The 22,898-nt window shown below is 44.7% G+C and overlaps 1 protein-coding gene across 8 annotated transcripts in view; it reads right to left on the bottom strand.

Moving 5' to 3' along the window:
- STS (steroid sulfatase) overlaps window positions 1-22,898 on the bottom strand; it is a 624,067-nt gene that overhangs the window by 517,597 nt on the left and 83,572 nt on the right. For all 8 annotated transcript variants that reach the window (XR_014239261.1, XM_082375724.1, XM_082375718.1 and 5 more), the window contains 4 exons: window positions 9,524-9,664; window positions 6,165-6,286; window positions 5,949-6,071; window positions 3,715-4,138 (listed from right to left, as the gene is read on the bottom strand). Coding sequence is in view for 7 of the 8 variants with exons in the window: in XM_082375724.1 (XP_082231850.1) it covers window positions 3,715-4,138; window positions 5,949-6,071; window positions 6,165-6,286; window positions 9,524-9,660 (806 nt within the window). In the remaining variant the exon portion in view is untranslated. The remainder of the gene's footprint in view (window positions 1-3,714; window positions 4,139-5,948; window positions 6,072-6,164; window positions 6,287-9,523; window positions 9,665-22,898) is intronic.

Here is a 22,898-nt window from a genome sequence, read left to right as displayed (position 1 = left end):
AATGTCTTCAGATCCTTGAAAAAAAATTTTATAAATATGATAGTGTCACAATCTGTTCTGATTCTTTGGTACCATATTAAGGCAATTCTCTCTAGATTCTTGAAAATAAAAATTCAGCAAATCAGATATCTCCTGTAACACAGGAAGACAATGGTACCCAAGGATGATTTTACCTAGATGTTTAAAATCTTTGAATCTTCAGATAATGTATATGAGAAGTTTTTTTTGTGAATGACATCATGGTACATACCTGGTAGTACTGCCACTAATACTGACCAATTTATGCATTGCTCCAATGTGGGCAATAGTCGTTTACATTAGAACCACCTATTTAAAGACTAAACCCTTTTCAAATAATTCAATAAGCATAACCTCCCACTATGGTGTTGCTAGAGCATCCTAAGTCTCTAGTTCTGGAAGAAAACTGCAGAAACCCCAATATAATCCAGATAAACTGGTTGGACCGCTAAGTATTGGAGAAATGCAAATCAAAACTACAATGATATCACCTCACACCGGTCAGAATGGTCATCATCAAAAAGTCTACGAACAATAGGGGCTTCCCTGGTGGCACAGTGGTTGAGAATCTGCCTGCCAATGCAGGGGACACGGGTTCGAGCCCTGGTCTGGGAGGATCCCACATGCTGCGGAGCAACTAGGCCCGTGAGCCACAGCTACTGAGCCTGCGCGTCTGGAGCCTGTGCTCCGCAACAAGAGAGGCCGCGATAGTGAGAGGCCCGCGCACCGCGATGAAGAGTGGCCCCCGCTCGCCGCCACTAGAGAAAGCCCTCACACAGAAACGAAGACCCAACACAGCCAAAAATAAATAAATAAATAAATAAATTTTTAAAAAAAAGAAAAAAGAAAAAAAAAAGTCTACAAACAATAAACACTGGAGAGGATGTGGAGAAAAGGGAACCCTCCTGCACTGTTGGTAGTAGTGCAAGTTGATGCAGCCACTGTGGAAAACAGTATGGAGGTTCATTAAAAAGCTAAAAATAGAGTTACCATATGACCCAGCAATCACACTCCTGGGCATATATCCAGAAAAAACGAAACCTCTAATTTGAAAAGAAACATGCACCCCAATGTTCATTGCAGCACTATTTACAACAGCCAAGACATGGAAGCAACCTAAGTGTCCATCAATAGATGAATGGATGAAGAAGATGTGGTATAAATATACAATGGAATATTACTCAGCCATAAAAAAGAATGAAATAATGCTACTTGCAGCAACATGGATGGACCTAGAGATGATCATACTAAGTGAAGTGAGTCAGACAGAGTAAGACAAATACCATATGATGTCACTTCTATGTGGAATCTAAACAAAGTGATACAAATGCACTTATTTGCAAAACAGAAATAGACTCACAGACATAGAAGACTTACGGTTACCAAAGGGGAAAGGGGGGGAGGAGGGATAAATTAGGAGTTTGCAATTAACAGATACACACTACTATACATAAAACAAATAAACAACAAGGACCTACTGTAGAGCACAGGGAACTCTACTCAATATTTTGTGATAACTTATAATGGAAAAGAATCTGAAAAAGAATTTATATATCATCTACATAGTATATCTATAGTATATGTAACAGAATCACTTTGCTGTACACCTGAAAGTAACACAACATTGTAAATAAACTATACTTCAATAAAAAATCAATGAAATTAAAGTTAAACAAAGATAAACTGGTTGAGGTTCAATACCCTTAGGCTAATCAAATTTGTTTCGATCCTGTCCCAAAGTCATACACCAAGGAACCCATTAAAATTCCTCCTAATCAGATGAATGAATTTCATATATCCTATAGATTCAATTATCTGTGTCCAAATACCACATGCTGTCAAAATGTGACTCACCCTGGAAGTTGAGGACCACTCCTGAAGCCCGTCATTTTATAAGGAGCATTGTATTATTCACCTCCTCCCCGTAGGTTTCTGAGGGATTGCTAGTCAATGGACAGGAACAGGAGAGGGTTCCGCTGCTTCAGCAAGTTTGCCAAACAGCAAACGGTTGTATTCTGGCTTAAATGGGTAGGTCTGCCATCCACAGAACACCACTGTACCTCGGAATGGCCGTTCTCTTACTTGTAAAATACTGTAAGGCTAACCCATGAGGTAAAAGCTTTGTCTACCATGCAGACTGGGACCCACTGTTGAGTCATGACATTAATTTTGTGTCACAACCAGATAATTTTTTAAAAAATAAAACAGAAGGGAATCAGGTAGGAAGTATCCGAAGTGATCACTCTATGAAGAAATAAATCCTTTCTGGAAACTTTTGCTTCAGTTAAACATCTGTGTATGACATCTTATTGGATGATGGTGTAAAATGTATGTCTTACGAAGTTCGAAAGCTTCTGCATTAGATCATGTTAGCATTACCTTCTAGAAAAATCTAGGCAGCTTAGTGATGTTGCCGTTCTCTAACAGCAAAAACCCACAGATGCTCTAGGATTTCTCAGAGTGTTCTACAGGAGTTTAGAACGCTAGGGGAGCTTGTTAACAGGGAGATGCAAAGCCTTACCTTAGAACTACTCAGTAGGAATTTCTCAAGGTAAGACTGGCAATCTTCAGTTTCAGCCAGCACACCAGCACCTCCCTACACAAAGTCTGAGGACTCACACTTCTCCACCTACGGTCAAGAGCTTTTCCCCTCTTCCCTTCTTGGTCTACCTGTGGGAAGTTCCAACGATCCAATTTTCTATGCCACCACGTACTGAGCTATCAAAGGCAATCCCACAAGGGACAGATCTGCACCAAGCGCCACGCCCACGATGCGGGTGTCCGTTCCAGTGAGGCCCGCCCCTGGCTGTGCGGGCCAATGGGTAGGCTGGTCGTGAGCACTGATGTCTCAACAGTATCTCCATGTTCAAATTCACGGACACAGATGTTCACCAGCGTGATGGCCAGCTGAACATCTTCCCCTTTCTCTTAAGAATCGAATTATCAGTATGTCCTTCATCAGGCCATGTTGCCAGTTTCCTCCGCTCTCTGGTGCCTGAACAGATCTGCTCTCATGGGCAGGGCAAGTAACCACCAAGGCCAAACATCTGATTTTCACACCGAGTTCCCACCTTTCTCTATAGGACTATCCTCTAAACTTTCAGAGGCAACAAAACAATTTTGTTCATTTTTAATAGCAAGTGTTCCTGAGACAGACTGTTGTCAAGCCCTCCGTGGATGGCTACCCCCTTTGCTGACTGCAAACACCAAAACTACAAACTCAAGAGGCCCCAACAGACTCACAAGAGATCATCTGCTTCACCCAGTTGACTCACAGAGTTGCTCTGCTCGGAAACGTGCCCAGAATATTTTAGATCTCCTCACGTTGTTCATATCATATAACATCTACAGTAAACAATACACATGACCTTTCCTCTCTTAATCACACACCTGAAGAGTAAAGACCGTGGGGATGCCTTAAGGTCCCTGTTGTCACCCAGACATTTTTCGGACATGGCCTCATAAGCAGAGGACGTGCGGGAAACTGGCAAAGCATCTCTGGGGGGAGCCCAGGTCATCGTAATTCCCGACCCACTCCCCGCCCCAACAATACATGCCCAGCTGGAGAAATCCCCCAACCACAGAAGGGGAAACATGGCTCAAAGGACCACCCCGGTTCCTCCACCTCCATGGAAACACCTGAAATAGCATATTACATGTGGCCCAGGCAGCATCAGGCTGGGAGGCGATACCAACCGTTGTATGAACTGGGCCGCGTCCGCCGTGAGCCTCTGCGTGAGGTTGTCATAGGACATGGGCTGCTGGGTGATGTCACGGTTCCTCATGAGGAAGCAGTTCAGGGGCCGGAAGTAATGCAGGAAGCACAGCAGGGCGCCGAGGACCAGGGCAGCCAGGAAGAAGAGGCAGAAGAAGACGCAGAGGGGCACCTGGACGAACCCCAGACACATGAGCACGGCCAGGGTCAGCAGTGTAATGGCGATGACCTGCAGGGGGACGAAGACCAGCAGCCTTAAGGCCCTGGTGAACACGCTGCCTTCGCCCGGCTTGCAGTCCCGCAGGTTGGTCATGGGCAGCCCGTGGAAATAGTCGAAGCCATGGCTCAAGGGGTGGTGACAGAGGTCCGTTCTGTTGTGACAGCTGGTGCCAAGGTGCCACTTCCCTGAGCAGATAAACAAACAGGCGGCACGTTTAGTCCCAATGAACACCCCGACACGAAGGTCAGCTTCTGAGTCGCGCATGCTGGAAAGTGGCCTCTTTCTGCATATTCATCAGCCAAAACGATTCTACCGCTTCCACCTCCGTTTCCACAAACGGTAGGGTAGGAACCACTCTCTCCACCAGAAAACAAGAGGGGATTTAGTGACTGGAAAAAATACAAATAAAATAAAAGACACACACCTCACATACTTCATAGGCAGGAGACAAAACTACATAGATGAACACCAATGTTTTTTGGGGACATGTGGGTTTTTTTGTTTGTTTGTTTGTTTTTAAAATTTTATTTATTTATTTATTTATTTATGACTGTGTTGGGTCTTCGTTTCTGTGCGAGGGCTTTCTCTAGTTGTGGCAAGCGGGGGCCACTCTTCATCGCAGTGCGCGGGCCTCTCACTATCGCGGCCTCTCTTGTTGCGGAGCACAGGCTCCAGATGCGCAGGCTCAGTAGTTGTGGCTCACGGGCCTAGTTGCTCCGCGGCATGTGGGATCTTCCCAGACCAGGGCTCGAACCCGTGTCCCCTGCATTAGCAGGCAGATTCTCAACCACTGCGCCACCAGGGAAGCCCACACGTGTTTTTTTTAAAGACATATCCTTAAAAGGAAAGTCTTAAAACCAACTTGATTTTGTCCCTGAAATGTTAGAAGTGGAAATGAATCCTTATGTAAAAACTACCCCTGAGGCATGAGGAAATCATACTCATAACTCAGCAATTATTTTAAACACCTATAAACATTTCTTATAAAATGTGAACTGTACGGAACTTTCCTGGAGATCCAGTGGTTAAGACTCTGCGCTCCCACTTGCAGGGGACACGGGTTCGAGCCCTGGTCGGGGAACTAAGATCCCGCATGCCACGCATTGTGGCCAAATAATAAAATAGAATAAAAATGAAATGTGACTGTATCACTAAATTAGGGAGTGTCTCACACAAGAGAAAAAGTGATGGTGGTTTGACAAAATGTGGGAGGAAAAAGACCGGTCATTTTGCTCCCATGAGATTTTCTAGGAATCCTCTGATGACCTGCATAGACCCAAGTTTATCAAGTGAAAGGGGAGAAGGATTTGTTCCTATCAAGGGGATAAAATCAGTGGGAATGTCAACTGAGAAAAATTCAGACGCAATTTTAGTACTGAAACGTAAAATGAAAACCTTTATCAATAGTATGGTGTGTGTGTTTGTGTGTGTGTGTGTGTGTGAGTGTGTGTGTGTAGTTTTGTATGCTGTGTATGTGCATAACTAGTTATCCATTTCTCTATCTGTTTTCTATCATCTGTCTCATCTCTCTATCTCATCCATCCACCATCCACTCATTCACCAGCCATTCACCATCCGTCATCCACCCACCATCCAACATCCAACCACCACCCATCATCCATCCACCATCCATCCACCCACCCATCCAAGCATCCACCCATCCATCCATCTGTCCATCCACCATCCATCCATCACCCATCCACCATCCACCCATCCATCCATCCATCCATCCATCCATCCATCCATCCATCCATCCCTCCATCCATCCATCCATCCACACACATACACATACATACATAAATAAGGACACACATCTACACATTCAAATAGTACATATAGACACATGGTGTTTGACTTGAGAATTGAAATAATTTCTTCCCTATTTACAGTTGTGCAAACTCTATCAGTCAGTTCATCTTCAAGAAGGCTGCTCTCATGCCCTCCCCACTTTCCCACTCACCCAGGTCCTCGCCTCCCCCCACCAGCCGCCCATACCTATCAGAGCTGTGGAATAGCCTTGATTCTTCAGGAGCTTGGCGAACGTAATCTCACTGTGGGGAAGTCCTCCGGAAGAGGCCGAGAAGACGAAAACTCCCACTTGGGACCGAGACGCCATTCCTAAGCCAGGAGAAACCCACCGTTAAGACAGGGGAAGCATTAGGACTGGGAGGTGGACCAGGGCCGCGGCGACGGAACCAGGAGGTCGGTTACCTGAGCGGATGGGATACCGGCCCGTCATGAAGGCCGCCCTGCTGGGTGTGCACAGGGGCGACGCTGCCAGGTGCTGCGTGAGCTTCACTCCCCCTCTGGCCAAGCGGTCGATGTTGGGAGTCCTGGAACAAAGACTCAGGTCATTCATCGCGACCCTGAACAGAAAGCTTTCTCTCTGGCTTTGTACAGTGAGTCACTTGTCACTTATCCAGGGAAACTGCGACGGGACAGGGGGAACGAAGGGGACACAGCACCAAGACTCAGAGTGACAACGGAACCACACTGAGGATGAAATCATCCAGGTCTGCCCTCTCCAGGGGCCCACCCATGCCCCCCTGGGGGCTCTGAGCTGCTGATTTAGGAGAGAAGCCAAGTCCTGACAATGGGCTGCTGTGAGGAGCGGGAGGGGCGTGGGTCAAGGTCTCAGTCCTCCGTCACCTGTGCCCCCCACCAGTTACCTCCGTGCCCCAAACGAGAAAGCTCTGGGAGCAGCCTGACTCTTCTCTTCCCAGCCACAGCCAAAGAGAAGCTCCTAACCACTTCTCACCAGGCTCTGCCGAATTTCCACGTGGCCCCAGGGAGAACGGGGTGACGGCACCGTCCGGGGAAAGGGACGACGGGCTCCCGGTGCATTTACCAGGGATCAGTAACAAAGGGGTCACAGACTCCAGGGAAAAGGGACACAGCAACGTGGAAACACGACACGCCGTGAGACACTCACACCCTCTGAGTGTCTTTTTTTTTACGCCAAAGAAACACTCATTTATGGGCTGACTTCTAGGATGATGCCTTATGCAGGACAAGCCATCCTGCCACCTTTTATCCAGGACTGGTGTGGCCCATCCCCTTAGATCATGCCAGACTTCCTAGGCATTCAGAGGGGAAGGCCCTTCAGGTCTGGGTCCACGCTGAGTGACGATCCCTTATCCTCCAGTGGGAACCGCAGCGCCTGCCTCTCTGCCAGGCTGCTCATCTTCTATACTTCAGTTCTGAGCATAGGTGGGACTCCCCGACCCTACCATGGCCTCCTTGCCCTGTGGGAGGGGCCTGTTCCATCTGTAGGATGTCAGTCCCTAGCCCCCACCACGGCAGCTTCCTCCCTGTAAAGGGACGGCGTGGCTAACGGCACACCCCTCCAAGACTTCTGCCTGTGGCGTGGGGCACGGATCTTGTTCCATCGTGACGCCACTGCTTCCCTGGTCCAGCGCCCACAGGCTAGTCCTGTAACGATGCATAGCTCGAAGCGGAAGATCACGGCATTGCACTGTAACGTCAAGCTGCTCTCTCATCTATTAGTTTAACTCATGCCTTTAATTGTCAACATTTCCACTTTGCTTTGGCCTTACATTACAAGATGCTGACAACACGGAGATTGTCTGTATGTTTGACTTAATCCCCTGAGATTGTCTGTATATTTGACTTAATCCCCCTACTGCCTAGATTGGCCACTGACAAATGTGACTATTTTGGGGTGTGATATTATAAAATGTAAAATGAAAAATGTCCTTCAGAAAGAACTGGGGAGGAAGGGATAAGTTAGGAGTTTGGGATTAGCAGAGACAGACTAGTACGTATAAAACAGATAAACAACAAGGATTTAGTGTAGAGCACAGGGAACTATATTCATTACCTTGTAATAAACTATAATGGAAAATGGAAAAGAATCGGAAAGAAGAATATCTACATATACAAATGTATGTATAAATATATACGTATAAGTATATATATATAAATATATACATATATATTGATATAAAACTGAATCACTGTGCTGTACACCTGAAACTAACACAACATTGTAAATCAACTATACTTCAATTAAAAAAAAAAAAAAAGAACTGGATGCTAATATGGAGGAAAAGGCAGATTTAGGGTATTATTGATATGAATTCTTACTTAGGATTTTATAGCCCTTTTTTCCCTTTGGATAATTGGCAGACACTGAACCTTAAAGGCTTGATGATGATTTTTTAATTAAGACGCCTTAGTAGGAACAGTTATCTATTATCTCACTAAAGTTTAGGAATATCATATCTAAAATTATATCTAATACTAATATCCTATGGTATTTTAAAATGATACTTAAAATGAAAAAAAAAATAAACTGTGACCTCGATAAGAAAAATTAAATTACTAACAAGGTTCGTGTCCGAAACGTCTAACAGTGTGATCTAAACTTTTCACAAGATGAAGCAAAAGGTGGGGAAGGAAACATACGTGGCCAATTAAAATTTTAAGAGAACGCTGAGTGCAGATCTTATCCTTACACGTGCTTTAAACAAAATCTAACAAACATCATAGGTCAGCGTACATTTTAAAAGTAACACGCGACATCTGACGCACAGAATCAGGTTGGAAGTGACGTAACATTTGGCTGCATCTTGCAGGCCGGCTCATCCTCAAAAGTGTAATTTACTTCACTTTTGTTTGCTGTGCCACATAACGATGAAACAGACGTCCTGAGACGCACGGTCATGTTGTACAGAAGAGGAGGACCTACAGCGAGTGGTGTGAACACAAATCAGACCCCGTGGCACTCAGCGGCAGGTCCCTCCGAGCTTCAGATAATTATCTGTAGCTCTTACGAGAAAATTCTGGCGAATCCCACCCTCTCCTTTCATTTTGTTTGCGCTGACCATGTGTGAGATGAAGCTCTCCACAGAACCACAGTTATGTCAACATTTCCCCGTGATCATATAGAGAAAGTGCCTCCCTAAGGCCAATATTCCACTGCGCCCTGACCGACTAATTCTAAGCCCAAGAGCCCTACACCGGGGGCTGGGGAACAAAACACTTCCTCTGTCCGAGTCTGGTTCCCACTGTGTTTTCTGACCACCGTAGTCACCCCTAGCCCTTGAAAAGTTCTGACATCATCAAACGTGACACGTGTCCCCAGGACGTCTGTCCCCGGCCGGTGTGTCTGCCGGAGAATCCAGCACAGCCTGGCCCAGAGGCGGAAGGAAGGTGCAGAGGTGACAGCGAGTGGTTGACAAGGGGGGATGGACTGGGTCCCAGTGGGAACGGAGCCAGAGGCCGAAAACAGAAGACAAAACAGAAGAGGCGAAGCAAAGGGAGGGAAACATGATGATGGAAAAAAGCCACAGAGTAGGGGCGAGGAAGAAAGAATTGTGATGAATACCTTCCCAGGGAGCCGTCTGAGTTCATCCAACAGTGATTCGAACAGATAAGTCCTCATGCCTGCCTACGAACGCCTGTGTGTGCCTACGTAAAGTCGCACAGGAAAGTGTGCCGTTGGGGGGCTTTGAACGTTTCCCCGTGGCCTGTGCTCTGTGAACGTGCGCTGCCCGTCACGGGACGGCAGCCTGTGAAGGGAGCCCTGTGTTTACATGTCACCCAACCTGAGGGTCTTGTTTCCATAGCAGCCAGGATCGCCAATGCCAAGGTCGTCGGCCATCAGCAGGACGAAGTTGGGCGTTGACACCGCGTGGCTCCGGGCCTCGTAGATGAACAGCAGCAGAAGCCAAAGCGTCCTCATCTTCCTGCAAAGGGCAAGGGGAAGAGAGACATGAAGGGTGCTGGCCCGAGGCGGACCGTCCTCCTTCTCTGCGACCCTCCCCCTCCTCCCAGCAGAGGACGTTCTGTCGACCCGGCCACCCCAGACGACATGGGCTGCAAAGCACCTAAGACATCACGTGGTGAAGAACTGTATCCTCTTTGTCCTGTGTGTCTGTTTCGAAAACAAACACTTCTTTCTCCCTGGATAGCAGTGACCTCTCCTTTCTACCCCAAACCAAAACATAGGCTCTGTCTAGAAAAATGAAAACACAATCATCTCTTTATGGAAGGCGGGCTCTGTGTCATCAGCTGAAAGTTCTCTGCACTGAAAAAAAAACCCAGGCATTTCAGGACAATCCAATTGTCAATGTCAAATCCTTTCTAAAACTAGCCATGAGTGTCGGCGTAGCGGCTTTTCAAAGGGAAACACGCAGACTTGGGCGTGATGCAAACCTTTCCAAGCTCAAGGAAGACAAGGCTCACAGCCTGGGGCGGCTCTGGGTGCTAGGAGGTGGCAGCAAACGCAGTGGAGCGGCGGGAAATCCATCCACCTTCTCTGGCTGTCATCCCAACGCACACTCACCCCCCTGCCCCGGCACGTCACCCCTTTCAAGAACAACGGGCTGGAGGACTCTGGGGGTGGATACACACCTGAAACTCCCGCTCCGATGCCCATAGGAACTGCCAAGTGGACGCTCAGGAGGGGGACAGAACCTGCCCGCATCTGAGCAGCTGCGGGCAGAAGCATCCTCAGGCCTATCCCCGTGGGTGGGGTTAAACGTCCGCGGGGCCAGAACAAGGGGTCAGACCGAGGGATGCACATACCTGAGCTTTCGCTCACCTCGAGAGAACTCAGCACTTAGGGAAACGAGAGGAAACCTTAGCAGAACCTATGGCATCAGGAACGCATCGGGGGAGCTTCCCTGGTGGCGCAGTGGTTGAGGGTCCGCCTGCCAATGCAGGGGACACGGGTTCGGGCCCTGGTCTGGGAAGATCCCACATGCCGCGGAGCAACTGGGCCCGTGAGCCACAACTGCTGAGCCTGCGCGTCTGGAGCCTGTGCTCCGCAACAAGAGAGGCCGCGATAGTGAGAGGCCCGCGCACCGCGATGAAGAGTGGCCCCCGCTTGCCGCAACTAGAGAAAGTCCTAGCACAGAAACGAAGACCCAAAACAGCCAAAAATAAATAAATAAATAAATAAATAAACTCCAATCTCTTTAAAAAAAAAAAGGAACGCATCGGGGGCGGGAAGGGGTCTGGGACATGCAGACCCCACAGGAGCTGTGGGGTTGCACAGGAGGCATGATGGCCACATGGAGCAGGAATCCCATGAGAGTTTCGTCGGATCAAACAACACGGGTGCTGCTTCCAGAGGACACCTGGACGCCAACCCAGCCACCCTCACGCGGTCCTCTTCTTTCACTGTACCTCCTTGTTCTCCGTAACACTGACCCTCGCCTAGAGTGGGATGTGGAAGGACAGCCCAGCCCCCAAAGATGTCCAGGCCCTCATCCCTGGAACCCACTTGGAACGGGACGGTTCTCTGTCATGGGAGCCGTGCTGTGCCAGGACCCCTGGACCCACCCACTCGATGCCTGCAGCGCACCCTCCCACCCTGACCTGTGACACCAAAAAGTCTCCCGACGCTGCCTCACGTCCCCTGGGGCATAAAGTCACCCTCAGTGCAGAACCACCGAGTCACCGCCGGCCCATCACCCTCTTCATCATCTGCAAAATCATCGGCGAAACCTTCGCTCCTGTATGTACACAGGGATGACTCACTCCCTTTGCTGTCGTAGGCGGGCAGCTCGGCTTCTGTGGAGGGATTCGGAAGCTCCAGCCCATCTGAGCAACAGACTTTCTCCTTTGCACCCACGAGTACATCTTCAATGCTAACAGATCACATTCCTCGGCCATCACGTGCCCCCGCGGGTCACAGAAGCCCTTGCATTCCTGGGCATGTGGGCAACAAGCTCAAAGAGGCTCTTCAAAGAGGACCTTAGGCTCCGAGCATTCCTTCTCGTCTTGCCTCACCTGTGACTTATCTGTCTCTGGTCCATGTGGAACATCTCTCCCCACCGCGCCTTTTCGTCAGATGTTCTGCTCTCCGAACAGTCATCTTGCCAGTTGCCTTTCTGAGTCCAGATCAAAGGATCCTCACCCCCAATGCGTGGATAACTTGGAGCCATACCTTTCTCTCCTGACCTACTTTCAGTCTCCCCTCTCACCTCTCTGCCTCAAGGATCTTTTCACAAAGGCAAACTCGGCGCCCTTTGTCTAAAGATAACGAACCAGGGAAATGTGACCATTCAATGTGCTCTTATAGTACTCACTCTCTCATTCCTAACCGTCTCCCCCGTGCTCTCTTTGGTGGCCTGTCTTTGTCGGGGAGTAGAGGCATGAGGGCAGAATGAAGAGTCAAGGGTCTCGTATCAGCTCAGGCCAGCTGCTACGAGGCCTGGGTCGTGAGCATCACCTCCTTGTGTGGATGACTCATCCACATTTCACCAAGATGCCATCTCTGCCGTCGGGCAGTCAACTAAATGCCTGCTTTTTTTTTCAGTGCAGACAACTTTCAGTTGATGACACAGAGCCCGCCTCCCATAAAGAGATGGAAAGAAAGGGTCTCCATGAAATCAAGATCTCCGCACTCCCATGTTCGTTGCAGCATTATTCACAATAGTCAACATACAGAGACAACCTTAGTGTCCACGCACGGATGAAGGGATAAAGACAATGTGACATAATGGAAAGTTACTCAGCCTTGAAAAGAAAGAAATCCTGCCACTTGTGACAATAAGGATGAACCTGGAGGACGTTATCCTAAGGGAAATAAGCCAATAACAGAAGCACACATACCGCGTCATCTCACTCATACGTAGAATCTAAAAAAAGAAAGCTGAACTCATAGAAACAGACAGTATAACTGTGGTTGCCCTGGGCAGACGGGGGGCAGTGGCACAGAAGAAATGGGGAGGTATTGCTCAAAGGGTATAAGCTTCCAGTTATAAGATGAATAAGTTCTGGGAAGTAATGTGCAGCGAGGTAACTATAATTAATAACACTGTATTGTATACTTGAAATCTGCTTAAACAGTAGATCTTAAGCACTCTATCCATAAAAAAAAGTCTTAAATGTGTGAGGTGACGAATGTGTTAACTAACTTGACAGTGGTAATCACTTCATAACGTATATGTATATCAATTCACCATATTTAAATATACGCAATTTTATTTGTCAACTATACTTCAACTGAGCTGGGAAAAAAATATCCCCTTCCCCTCCTTCCAAGAAAAAGAAAAAGAAATAAAGGGTTTCCAAAATGATAAAGTACTAGACAAATGTAACTTGCTAGGAGTATTTTTGTCTTTCGATACCATTGCAGCTAAAAGCCATCCACTGACAATTCAACCAAATCTGTTTCAACAAACGCTTATGAGGTAGAAATTGGCTGAAAGACCATGATGGTCTTGTGATGGTTTCATGGTTGAATGAGCCACAGAATCATCCTGCAAGGCTCCAAGTGGCCAAATGAGGTATTCCATGAGTACAGAACCCACGAAAATAAGTGACAGATGTGGTTTCTGCAGATGAGTTTCAGTTCTGGTTCCCCTGCTTCATAGTGGTGAAACCACAGGACATTTACTTAGCCTCTTTGCCATCATTTTCTTCTGTAAAATGGGGATTATTGTGAGGATAACATGATATACTTAGCACTATGATTCAGTAAGGGACTCATAGGTGCCAGTACTTGTTAGCTGCAGTTATCAGCAGCGTTATTATAATTTTGTGTAGACTCTAATAAGTACAGTCACACAGCTTTAAATGAAGATGTGGGAGGCCAACTAAAAGATGGCCTGGTGATACCCCTCCTGGTACTCACATCTTGCATAATCCCCTCCCCATGAGTGTGGCTGGACTTTGCAACTTGGTTCTGACTAACAGAAGATGAAGACAGTGATGTGACATCACTTCTGTGATGAGGCTGCAAACAACTATGACCTCTGTCTTTCCAGCAGACTCTACTTCTTGCTGGATTTTGATCAGCTGAGTTGCCACATTGGAGAGAACCCCATGACGAGGAACTGAGGAAGGCCTCCAGCCAAGAGCCAGCAAGGACATGAGACTCTCAGGCCACCAGCCTACGAGGAACTGAACCCTACTCACAAGGATCTGAGTGAGCCTGGAAACAGAGCTTGCCTCTGTTGAACCAGTGGATGAGACCACCATCCAGGCTGGTACCCTGATCCAAGGAGAGGAGCCAGCTAAGCTGTGCCTGGAATCCTGACCCATTGAGACGGTGAGATAACAAATGTGTGTCACTTTAAGCTGCCAAGCTTGGGGATTGTTTGTTACACAGCAGTAGACAACTAATACAAAGTGCAGTAGCTTAAGATGGGAAGTTCAGCTGTGCTGATGAGGACCTGAAAAAAGCTTTCCATGCTGGTGGCTCAGAAGGTCATGCTGAATGTATTTTAAGAAGATGTTTCGGGCTTCCCTGGTGGCGCAGTGGTCGAGAATCTGCCTGCCAATGCAGGGGACACAGGTTTGAGCCCTGGTCTGGGAAGATCCCACATGCCACGGAGCAAATAGGCCCGTGAGCCACAATTACTGAGCCTGCGCGTCTGGAGCCTGTGCTCCGCAACAAGAGAGGCTGCGATAGTGAGAGGCCCGCGCACCACGATGAAGAGTGGCCCCCACTTGCCGCAACTAGAGAAACCCCTCGCACAGAAACAAAGACCCAACACAGCCATAAATAAATAAATAAATTAATTAATTAATTAATTAAAAAAAGAAGATGTTTCATTATTAATGAGTAGGAGGAATTTATACAAGTAATTTAAAGATACATTGCTCAACTTTTATTTAACATAGTTTTGGAAGTCCTAGCCATGGCAATCAGAGAAGAAAAAGGAATAAAGGGAATCCAAATTGGAACAGAAGACGTACAACTGTCACTGTGTGCAGATGACATGATGCTCGACATAGAAAATCCTAAAGATGCCACCAGAAAACTACTAGAGCTCATCAAAGAATCTGGTAAAGTTGCAGGACACAAAATTAATACACAGAAATCTCTTGCATTCCTATACACTTACAATGAAAGATCAGAAAGAGAGATTAAGGAAACAATCCCATTCACCATCTCATCAAAAAGAATAAAATACCTAGGAATAAACCTACCTAAGGAGGCAAAAGACCTGTACTCAGAAAACTATAAGATACTGATGAAAGAAATGAAAGATGACACAACAGATGGAGAGATATACCATGCTCCTGGATTGGAAGAATCAATATTGTGAAAATGACTATACTACCCAAAGCAATCTACAGATTCAATGCAATCCCTATCAAACTACCAATGGCATCTTTCACAGAACTAGAACAAAAAATTTTACAATTTGTATGGAAACACAAAAGACCCTGAATAGCCAAAGCAATCTTGAGAAAGAAGAATGGAGCTGGAAGAATCAGGCTCCCTGACTTCAGGCTATACTACAAAGCTACACAGTCATCAAGACAGTATGGTACTGGCACAAAATCAGAAATATAGATCAATGGAACAGGAGAGAAAGCCCAGAGATAAACACACGCACATATGGTCACCTTATCTTTGATAAAGGAGGCAAGAATATAGAGTGGAGAAAAGACAGCCTCTTCAATAAGTGGTGCTGGGAAAACTGGACAGCTACATGTAAGAGAATGAAATTAGAACACTCCCTAACACCATACACAAAAATAAACTCAAAATGGATTAAAGACTTAAATGTAAGGCCAGATACTATGAAACTCTTAGAGGAAAACATAGGCAGAATACTCTTTGACATAAATCACAGCAAGATCTTTTTTGATCCATCTCCTAGAGTAATGAAAATAAAAACAAAAATAAACAGATGGGACCTAATGAAACTTTAAAGCTTTTGCACAGTAAAGGAGACCATAAATAAAACAAAACGACAACCCTCAGAATGGGAGAAAATATTTGCAAACAAAGCAACTGACAAGGGATCAATCTCCAAAATATACAAACAGCTCATGCAGCTCAATATCAAACAAACAAACAAACAAACAACCCAATCAAACAATGGGCGGAAGACCTAAATAGATATTTCTCCGAAGAAGACATATGGATGGTCAAGAGGCACATGAAAAGATGCTCAACATCACTAATTATTAGAGAAATGCAAATCAAAACTACAATGAGGTATCACCTCACACGGGTCAGATTGGCCATCATCAAAAAATCTACAAACAATAAGTGCTGGAGATGGTGTGGAGAAAAGGGAACCCTCCTACACTGTTGGTGGGAATGTAAACTGGTACAGCCACTATGGAGAACTGTATGGAGGTTCCTTAAAAAACTAAAAATAGAGCTACCATATGACCCAGCAATCCCACTCCTGGGCATATATCTGGAGAAAACCATATTTCAAAAGGATGCATGCACCCTAATGTTCACTGCAGCACTATCTACAATAGCCAGGACATGGAAGCAGCCTAAATGTCCACTGACAGAGGAATGGATAAAGAAGATGTGGTACACATATAGAATGGAATATTACTCAGCCATAAAAAGGAACGAAATAATGCCATTTGCAGTGACATGGATGGACCTAGAGACTGTCATACAGTGTGAAGTAAGTCAAAAAGATAAAGACAAATACTGTATAATATCACTTATAGGTGGAGTCTAGAAAAATGGTACCGATGAACTCATTTGCAAAGCAGAAATAGATCACAGATGTAGAAAACAAATGCATGGATACCAAGGGGGAAAGGGGGTGGGGTGGGATGAATTGGGAGATTGGGATTGACATATATACACTACTATATATAAAACAGATAACTAATAAGGACCTACTGTATAGCACAGGGAACTCCACTCGATACTCTGTCATGGGCTCTATGGGAAAAGAATCTAAAAAAAGAGGGGCTATAGGTGTATGTATGACTGATTCACTTTGCTGTATAGCAGAAAGTAACACAACTCTGTAAAGCAACTATACTCCAATGAAAGTTAATGAAAAAAAGACCAAGCTCACTCCCAAAGCAAAAATAAATGAAATAAAAAGTAAAGACATATGGCTCAGCTCACCCACCATGTGAAAAATGAATTTTTGTTTTACAATTGAAAGTTGAAGATACCAGAAGAGAAATAAATGTTCTTATGGCAGACACGTGTGAAAGAGATTAAATGGTGTGAAACTCAGACTCTGTGTGAATCTTAAGTAAGTTTCAGCCCAAAATCCAGCTACTCAGAGACCTACTTTGGGCTACTATGCTTTTACTGTACACAAAAATCAAATATGATTTATTTTCTAATAAATTTTGCTTCATTCTGTATTTACTTATATTCTAAGTGTACATAAGAAAAAACATACAAACCAACTATTCAGAGAACCACTCAGGTCCTGTGTTTCTCTCCAGGTTTTTCTTATTTCTATGCTTGTGTCAACAGCTGAATGCACAGCACTCCTATGACTGTGTGCCCTGGAATCTGTTTTTGTTTTTCCACGCAGATCTCTCACTATAGGGTGGAGAAAAGTGTAAGAAAGAGCAGGGGTCAGACATGGAAGACACTGTCAGCACACGAAAGACGTTCATTTTTATCCAGAAGTGATGGAGAGACAGTAAAGGTTTTAATTAGGGGGTGACAGGCAGGTTTGATTTCCACTGAGATGGTCATTCTGCTATTCCGTGGTGGATGGATTGGCACAGGCTGGAGTGGACGTGAAGATAAAGGCCACGACCCTACAAAGATGCCGGTACCCAGAGTAGGTCAGGCACAGGCAGCAGAGGAGAACAGAACTGCACTGAGATGCAATCAGTAGACCTCGGTAACTAACGGAACAGGAAGTGTCAGAAAGAGAGGGCAGTGAATGGTACTTCAACTTTGCTCTCTGGACACAGACAGGGGCCGTTAGCTGTCAAAGAGCACAGTAAAGGAGAAAACATTTGGGGTTTAAGAGTTTGAATTCTCTCCATGCCAGGATGTTGCTGTAGTAAGGACCCATTGTACATATGTGTGCTCTTTGGAGAAAAAAAAAAAGCATTCCAATTTTCTGTGTTGTTCAGTGAGAGGGTTAGTTTACGTGTAAAACTTTTAAATTGAAATCCAATAGGGCAAAAGTCCACTAATAATTATTAATATCTATATTAATTTCTGAATTGCCAAATGGTTTTGGTTCGCTCACTGGGACCGTGTATCATTAGTTACAGGTCCAAAATGTGTCTGGGGTAGATATTATTAAGGCTAATGTGAGAAATATAACCTAGTCCAATAAAGAATGTTTCAAATTTTATGTTTCTCAATAGCCACTTACAATCCCACTGCATTTGAATTATTATTGTCTGAAGTAACCAGAATTTATTTTTTCCCCACAAACATGGATTAGTACAAAGTGTTTCTAAAGATGTTTCAAACTGTTAAAAGAGTTAGTTGATAAAAGTACTTAAAAGTTAAATAAAAGTGCTCCAAGATATTAAGAGTATAGCACATTAACTTCTGAAAAACAGCGTAATGTCCCCCCTGAAAAAACTAAATTATTTTTCTGAACAACCTTAATTTGGCAAAAAAGCAAGAAAAAAAACTTTTTTGAGAATGCAGCTATTCCTAAAACAGAATTATTATGAAGCAGAGAGACAAAAGAACATTTTCATAGCTAAAGATGTAATTACATTAAATTTGTTCATTAAAAGAAAATTAACACTGCACGTACATGACGGAAACTTTACCACAGCAACCAAAATGTCCCCGATCTATTTGCTTGATGCGGAAAAGGCTTATTGGAAACAGAGAAAAAACCTACATTGCAAACCACACTTTGTTTAGAAGAAATGCCATTTTTGTTCAACCCAAGCTATGTATATCATCAATGAAATGTGGTTAACAAAGTGCTACCTAATAAATGTCCTATTTTAATGAAGAAAATAGTCTGACATGAGGGCAGCAAAAACCCCAAATGAATATGTGTTTAAACAGCTGTTTCTATAGATTTAAATACCTATTCAGATTGCTTTTGTTTTTTCTAATATAAATATTCAAATATAAATATTCATTTTTTCTAATATAAATATTCATAAATAAATACTCTAATATAAATATTCACTATAAATAGTCTGACATTAGGGCAGCAAAAACCCCAACTGAATATGTGTTTCAACAGCTGTTTCTATAGATTTAAATACCTATTCAGATTGCTTTTGTTTTTTCTAATATAAATATTCAAATATAAATATTCATTTTTTCTAATATAAATATTCATAAATAAATATTCTAATATAAATATTCACTATAAATAGTCTGACATTAGGGCAGCAAAAACCCCAACTGAATATGTGTTTAAACAGCTGTTTCTATAGATTTAAATACCTATTCAGATTGCTTGTGTTTTTTCTAATATAAGTATTCATGTCTTATTTATTTAGCGAACCCCGGTTTTTATTGACTGCGCAACCCTGGGTGGTACTCTGGTCTGTGACTTTTTCAGGATGCTCAGGTACACCCAGTACAGTTAAAGGAACTGTACTGAGTATAAATAAAGAAAGGTATCTTTAAAAAAGTAAGTCTCGCCCAGCCTCTCTGTTGACATTTGAAATCTTCAGAACGGTTGGGGAGATAGTCAGTTCTGGATGTTTGAAGACTCTCATGGCTCTCACTCACTTCTTCCCTTGCTCCTTAGTCCAGCTGATGCAGCAAGACACAGGAGGGAGGGCAGCAAGCAAGGAACCCAGATGGGACCCCGCCCCCGCCATGCCCATGCTGTCGCCCTGTCTGTGTAGGTCTCCGTTCCCATACCATAAGAGGGCTCCCGGCATGTCTAAAACCCCACCCTGTTTCTGTGCCCACACCTGATGGCTCTTCTCTACGTCTGCCTGGAAATGTCTCTGCATTGCTTTCCAATTAGATACAAGAGGGACAGACTCTGAGAGCATCGGCACAAAGCAAAATGGTCCACGAAAACTGTAAAAACCAGAGTCTGAAAAGCATGTGACAGCCCATCCTGTTTGAGTTCCTGAAAAGCATTTCCCCCGCCGCTGACCGTCAGGGTCAATCTCTGGCTGCCTCAACCTGCACTGGGTACCTCGGCAAAGGCATAGTGTTCACCTTGAGATACAGAAACAGAAAAGGCAGGTGCCCTGGCTGGGCTCCGGCTGATTTAACGGCACAGATGTGACTGCGTCTGTCATGAGATGAGACCCCTGCCAGCCCAGTCCAGAAGCTGGGGAATTTCTCAAGCAAAGGTACCAACGGTCCTGCCATGGCTTAAAGACCCAACCAGGCAAGGCAGCTGAAAGGGAGCCTGCTGCTGGAGTTCAGAGCAGCAGAAAAATACAAATTCAACCCCAGTTGGACCAGCAAGAGCGGAAGACTTCAGAATGAGGCAGCAACGGCAAAAAGCAGCAAAATCAACTCACACCCCTCACACGGCATCAAACTGTTAGCCTGGAGGTGCCCGTTTTATACAGCTTGCTACCTACTTCTAACAACCAACATCGCAGGCTGTTACCGTGCCCATTTTACAGATGAGCAAAGTGAGGCTGAGAGGTGACATTATCTGCTGGAGGACATGCAGCCAGTGAATGATGGGGCGGGGGTCACAGCCCAGCTCTGCGGGGCGCCAAATCCATTCCGAGACAAAGGTGAGGAGAACTGTCCAGCTAACAGCAGGCTGTAGAGACCGCCTAGGAAGGGGGCTGGGGCCACGTGTGCAGGCAGGGAGGATTCTATTTCATTTTATACGCGGTGGCGTTATTTGAATATTCATGACGCACTGGGTAAGCTGAAAATTATTTTTGACTGTGATAAAATCCACATAACGAAATTCACCGTCTTCACCATTTTTAAGGGTACATTTCAGGGGCATTAAGTACATTCATCTTGTTGAAAACGATCGCCCCCCTCCCCATCTCCAGAACTCTTCATCTTGCAAAACGGAAATTCTGTCCCTGTTTAACAACCCCTCATTTTCTTCTCCCCCAGCCCCTGGCACCCAGCATTCTCCTTTCTGTCTCTAGGAATCTGACGACTGTGGGTGCCTCTCACAAGTGGAATCACGCAGTATTTGCCCTTCTGCATCTGACTTATGTCACTGACACAATGTCAAGGTTCATCTGTGTCGTAGTGTGTGTCACGCTGTCCTTGCTTTTTAAGGCTGAATCATACTCTGTTGCATGGATAGAGCACACTTTGTTTATCCATTTGTCTGTTGATGGTAATTAGTTTTAAAAGACCAAATATAGAAAACGAAACACCAAACCATTAACCACTATTAACTCTCGTCCTGGTCTTCTGACCACTGTTAGAAAGCTCTCTTTTTTGGCTGTCTGCAGGGTTAAAATTTGTGAACACCTAGAGATTTTGAAATTATATAATACACCTGTTCATAACATGTTTGATCACTCTGAGCTGTATACTGCTATCTTTGCCCTGATTATAAGATTCTTCATTTATGAACAACTGAAAGGTACACTTTTCTTCATCATATAATAACTTCTCACTGAATTCTGAAATAACTGAAAAACAAAAATGCACTTTCGGTACACTAAATACATAAATGCACACACTATATACACTATATACCATATACATACCTATATAGGATGACAAATACATACATATAGTGACCAGCAGTATTGCAAAATACGTATCTCAGTTCATAAATAGGTTACACACATACGCATACACATCACCTTGTATTCATATGTTGAAATGTCTATGACTATCAATGTTTTATAAAAGTTAACATTTTAGTGTTTTCCCAAATTTACAAAAGAAATTTTTGTTGCTGCTGATGTATTAGTTTCAGTCTAAGTAGCTGAATATCTCGTAGCCAGATGTCTACAACTAAAGGTTCGCTTCTAAGACAAAGGAAGATTAGCAATTCACATACTCTGCACGTAATAATTCGTAATTATCGTGAGCAAATATTGAATCATGTTCTCATGCTACCCGGAAGATATATGATATCATGGAGCTTTGATAAAATGTCATTTTAAAAAAAAAATTTTATTGGAGTATAGTTGATTTACAATGTTGTGTTAGTTTCAGGTATACAGCACAGTAAAATGTCATTTTGTAATGAGTGGATTGCCTTTTAAGATAAGAGGTTGTCTTAACCCTCAACTGCATTTTTTTCCAAAGCAAAGAAAAAATGCATTCTGAGATGGAGCTGTGCTAAATCCAGCACATTCACAAATGTGAACAACCAACACAGTGAATCCCTGCTAGAGCTTAATTCCCTTTCACTTTCTTACACTTTGGAAGACTAAGCGTTTTTAAAACAGTGTTCTTTATGCAGTTTCAAAGTTCTGTAATTAAGAGATGCCTCCTGGGGCTTCCCTGGTGGTCCAGTGGTTAGGACTCCGCGCTTCCACTGCCGTAGGCCCGGGTTCAATCCCTGGTTGGGGAACTAAGATCCCACATGCAAGCCCACCCCACCACACCCCCCAAAAAATCAAATAGGTACACTGAAAAAAAAAAAGAGAGAGGGAGAGAGAGGCCTCCCATAGATAAAGCCGGCTGGAATTAATGGTAACAGCGTTTGTTATGACCACGCACGCCCCTCCTGTAGACTTCCACTTGGAATGCATCTGAGTGAGTTCGTAAACGGGATTCTCCCTTTGCTGCTCCAGTTCTAACTACTCTAGCGAGATCCCGAAGGCCCAGGCTCTGTGGCATGTCTGTGCACAGGGCGCTTATCGTAAGACAACTGTGTGGGACGAAGCCATTTCTCTCTTGCTCTGCCTAATAATCTGCTCAACCTCCAATCCTAAGGGCTGTGCCATTATCCACCACGCATCAGGGCTCACCTCAGGTTTTCATTCATTTACAACTGGCTGAATTCTACAAAGAAGACTGTGTAACCGGAGTGGTCCTCAAAATTCTGGGGAATGTCAAGATCCTAAAACCTTCCTTCCTGGTATGTTGAGAGTCACCGTTGCTGGAGAGTTCTCAGTCCTGGAGAATACTGAGCAGATACATCATTACACTGGGATATGGAAGGAAGGGTGAGAAAGCCAGGTTTGGATGACCTCTCTAACGCTCAGAGTGATTTAGAGAAGGCTCCTGTAAGGAAAACATATATAGAAACGGCTAAGATCAGGAGGTCTGCATGCTCCCCAAATTCATATGTGGAAGTGCTAACTCCCAATGCGATGCTATTTGGAGGTGGAGCCTTTGGGAGGTGATGAGGTCATGATGAGGGTGGAGCCCTC

The sequence above is a fragment of the Balaenoptera borealis genome, assembly GCF_965194805.1.
Source record: "Balaenoptera borealis genome assembly, chromosome: X".
Taxonomy (NCBI): Eukaryota; Metazoa; Chordata; class Mammalia; order Artiodactyla; family Balaenopteridae; genus Balaenoptera; species Balaenoptera borealis.
This window is presented reverse-complemented; position numbering and strand designations above follow the sequence as displayed.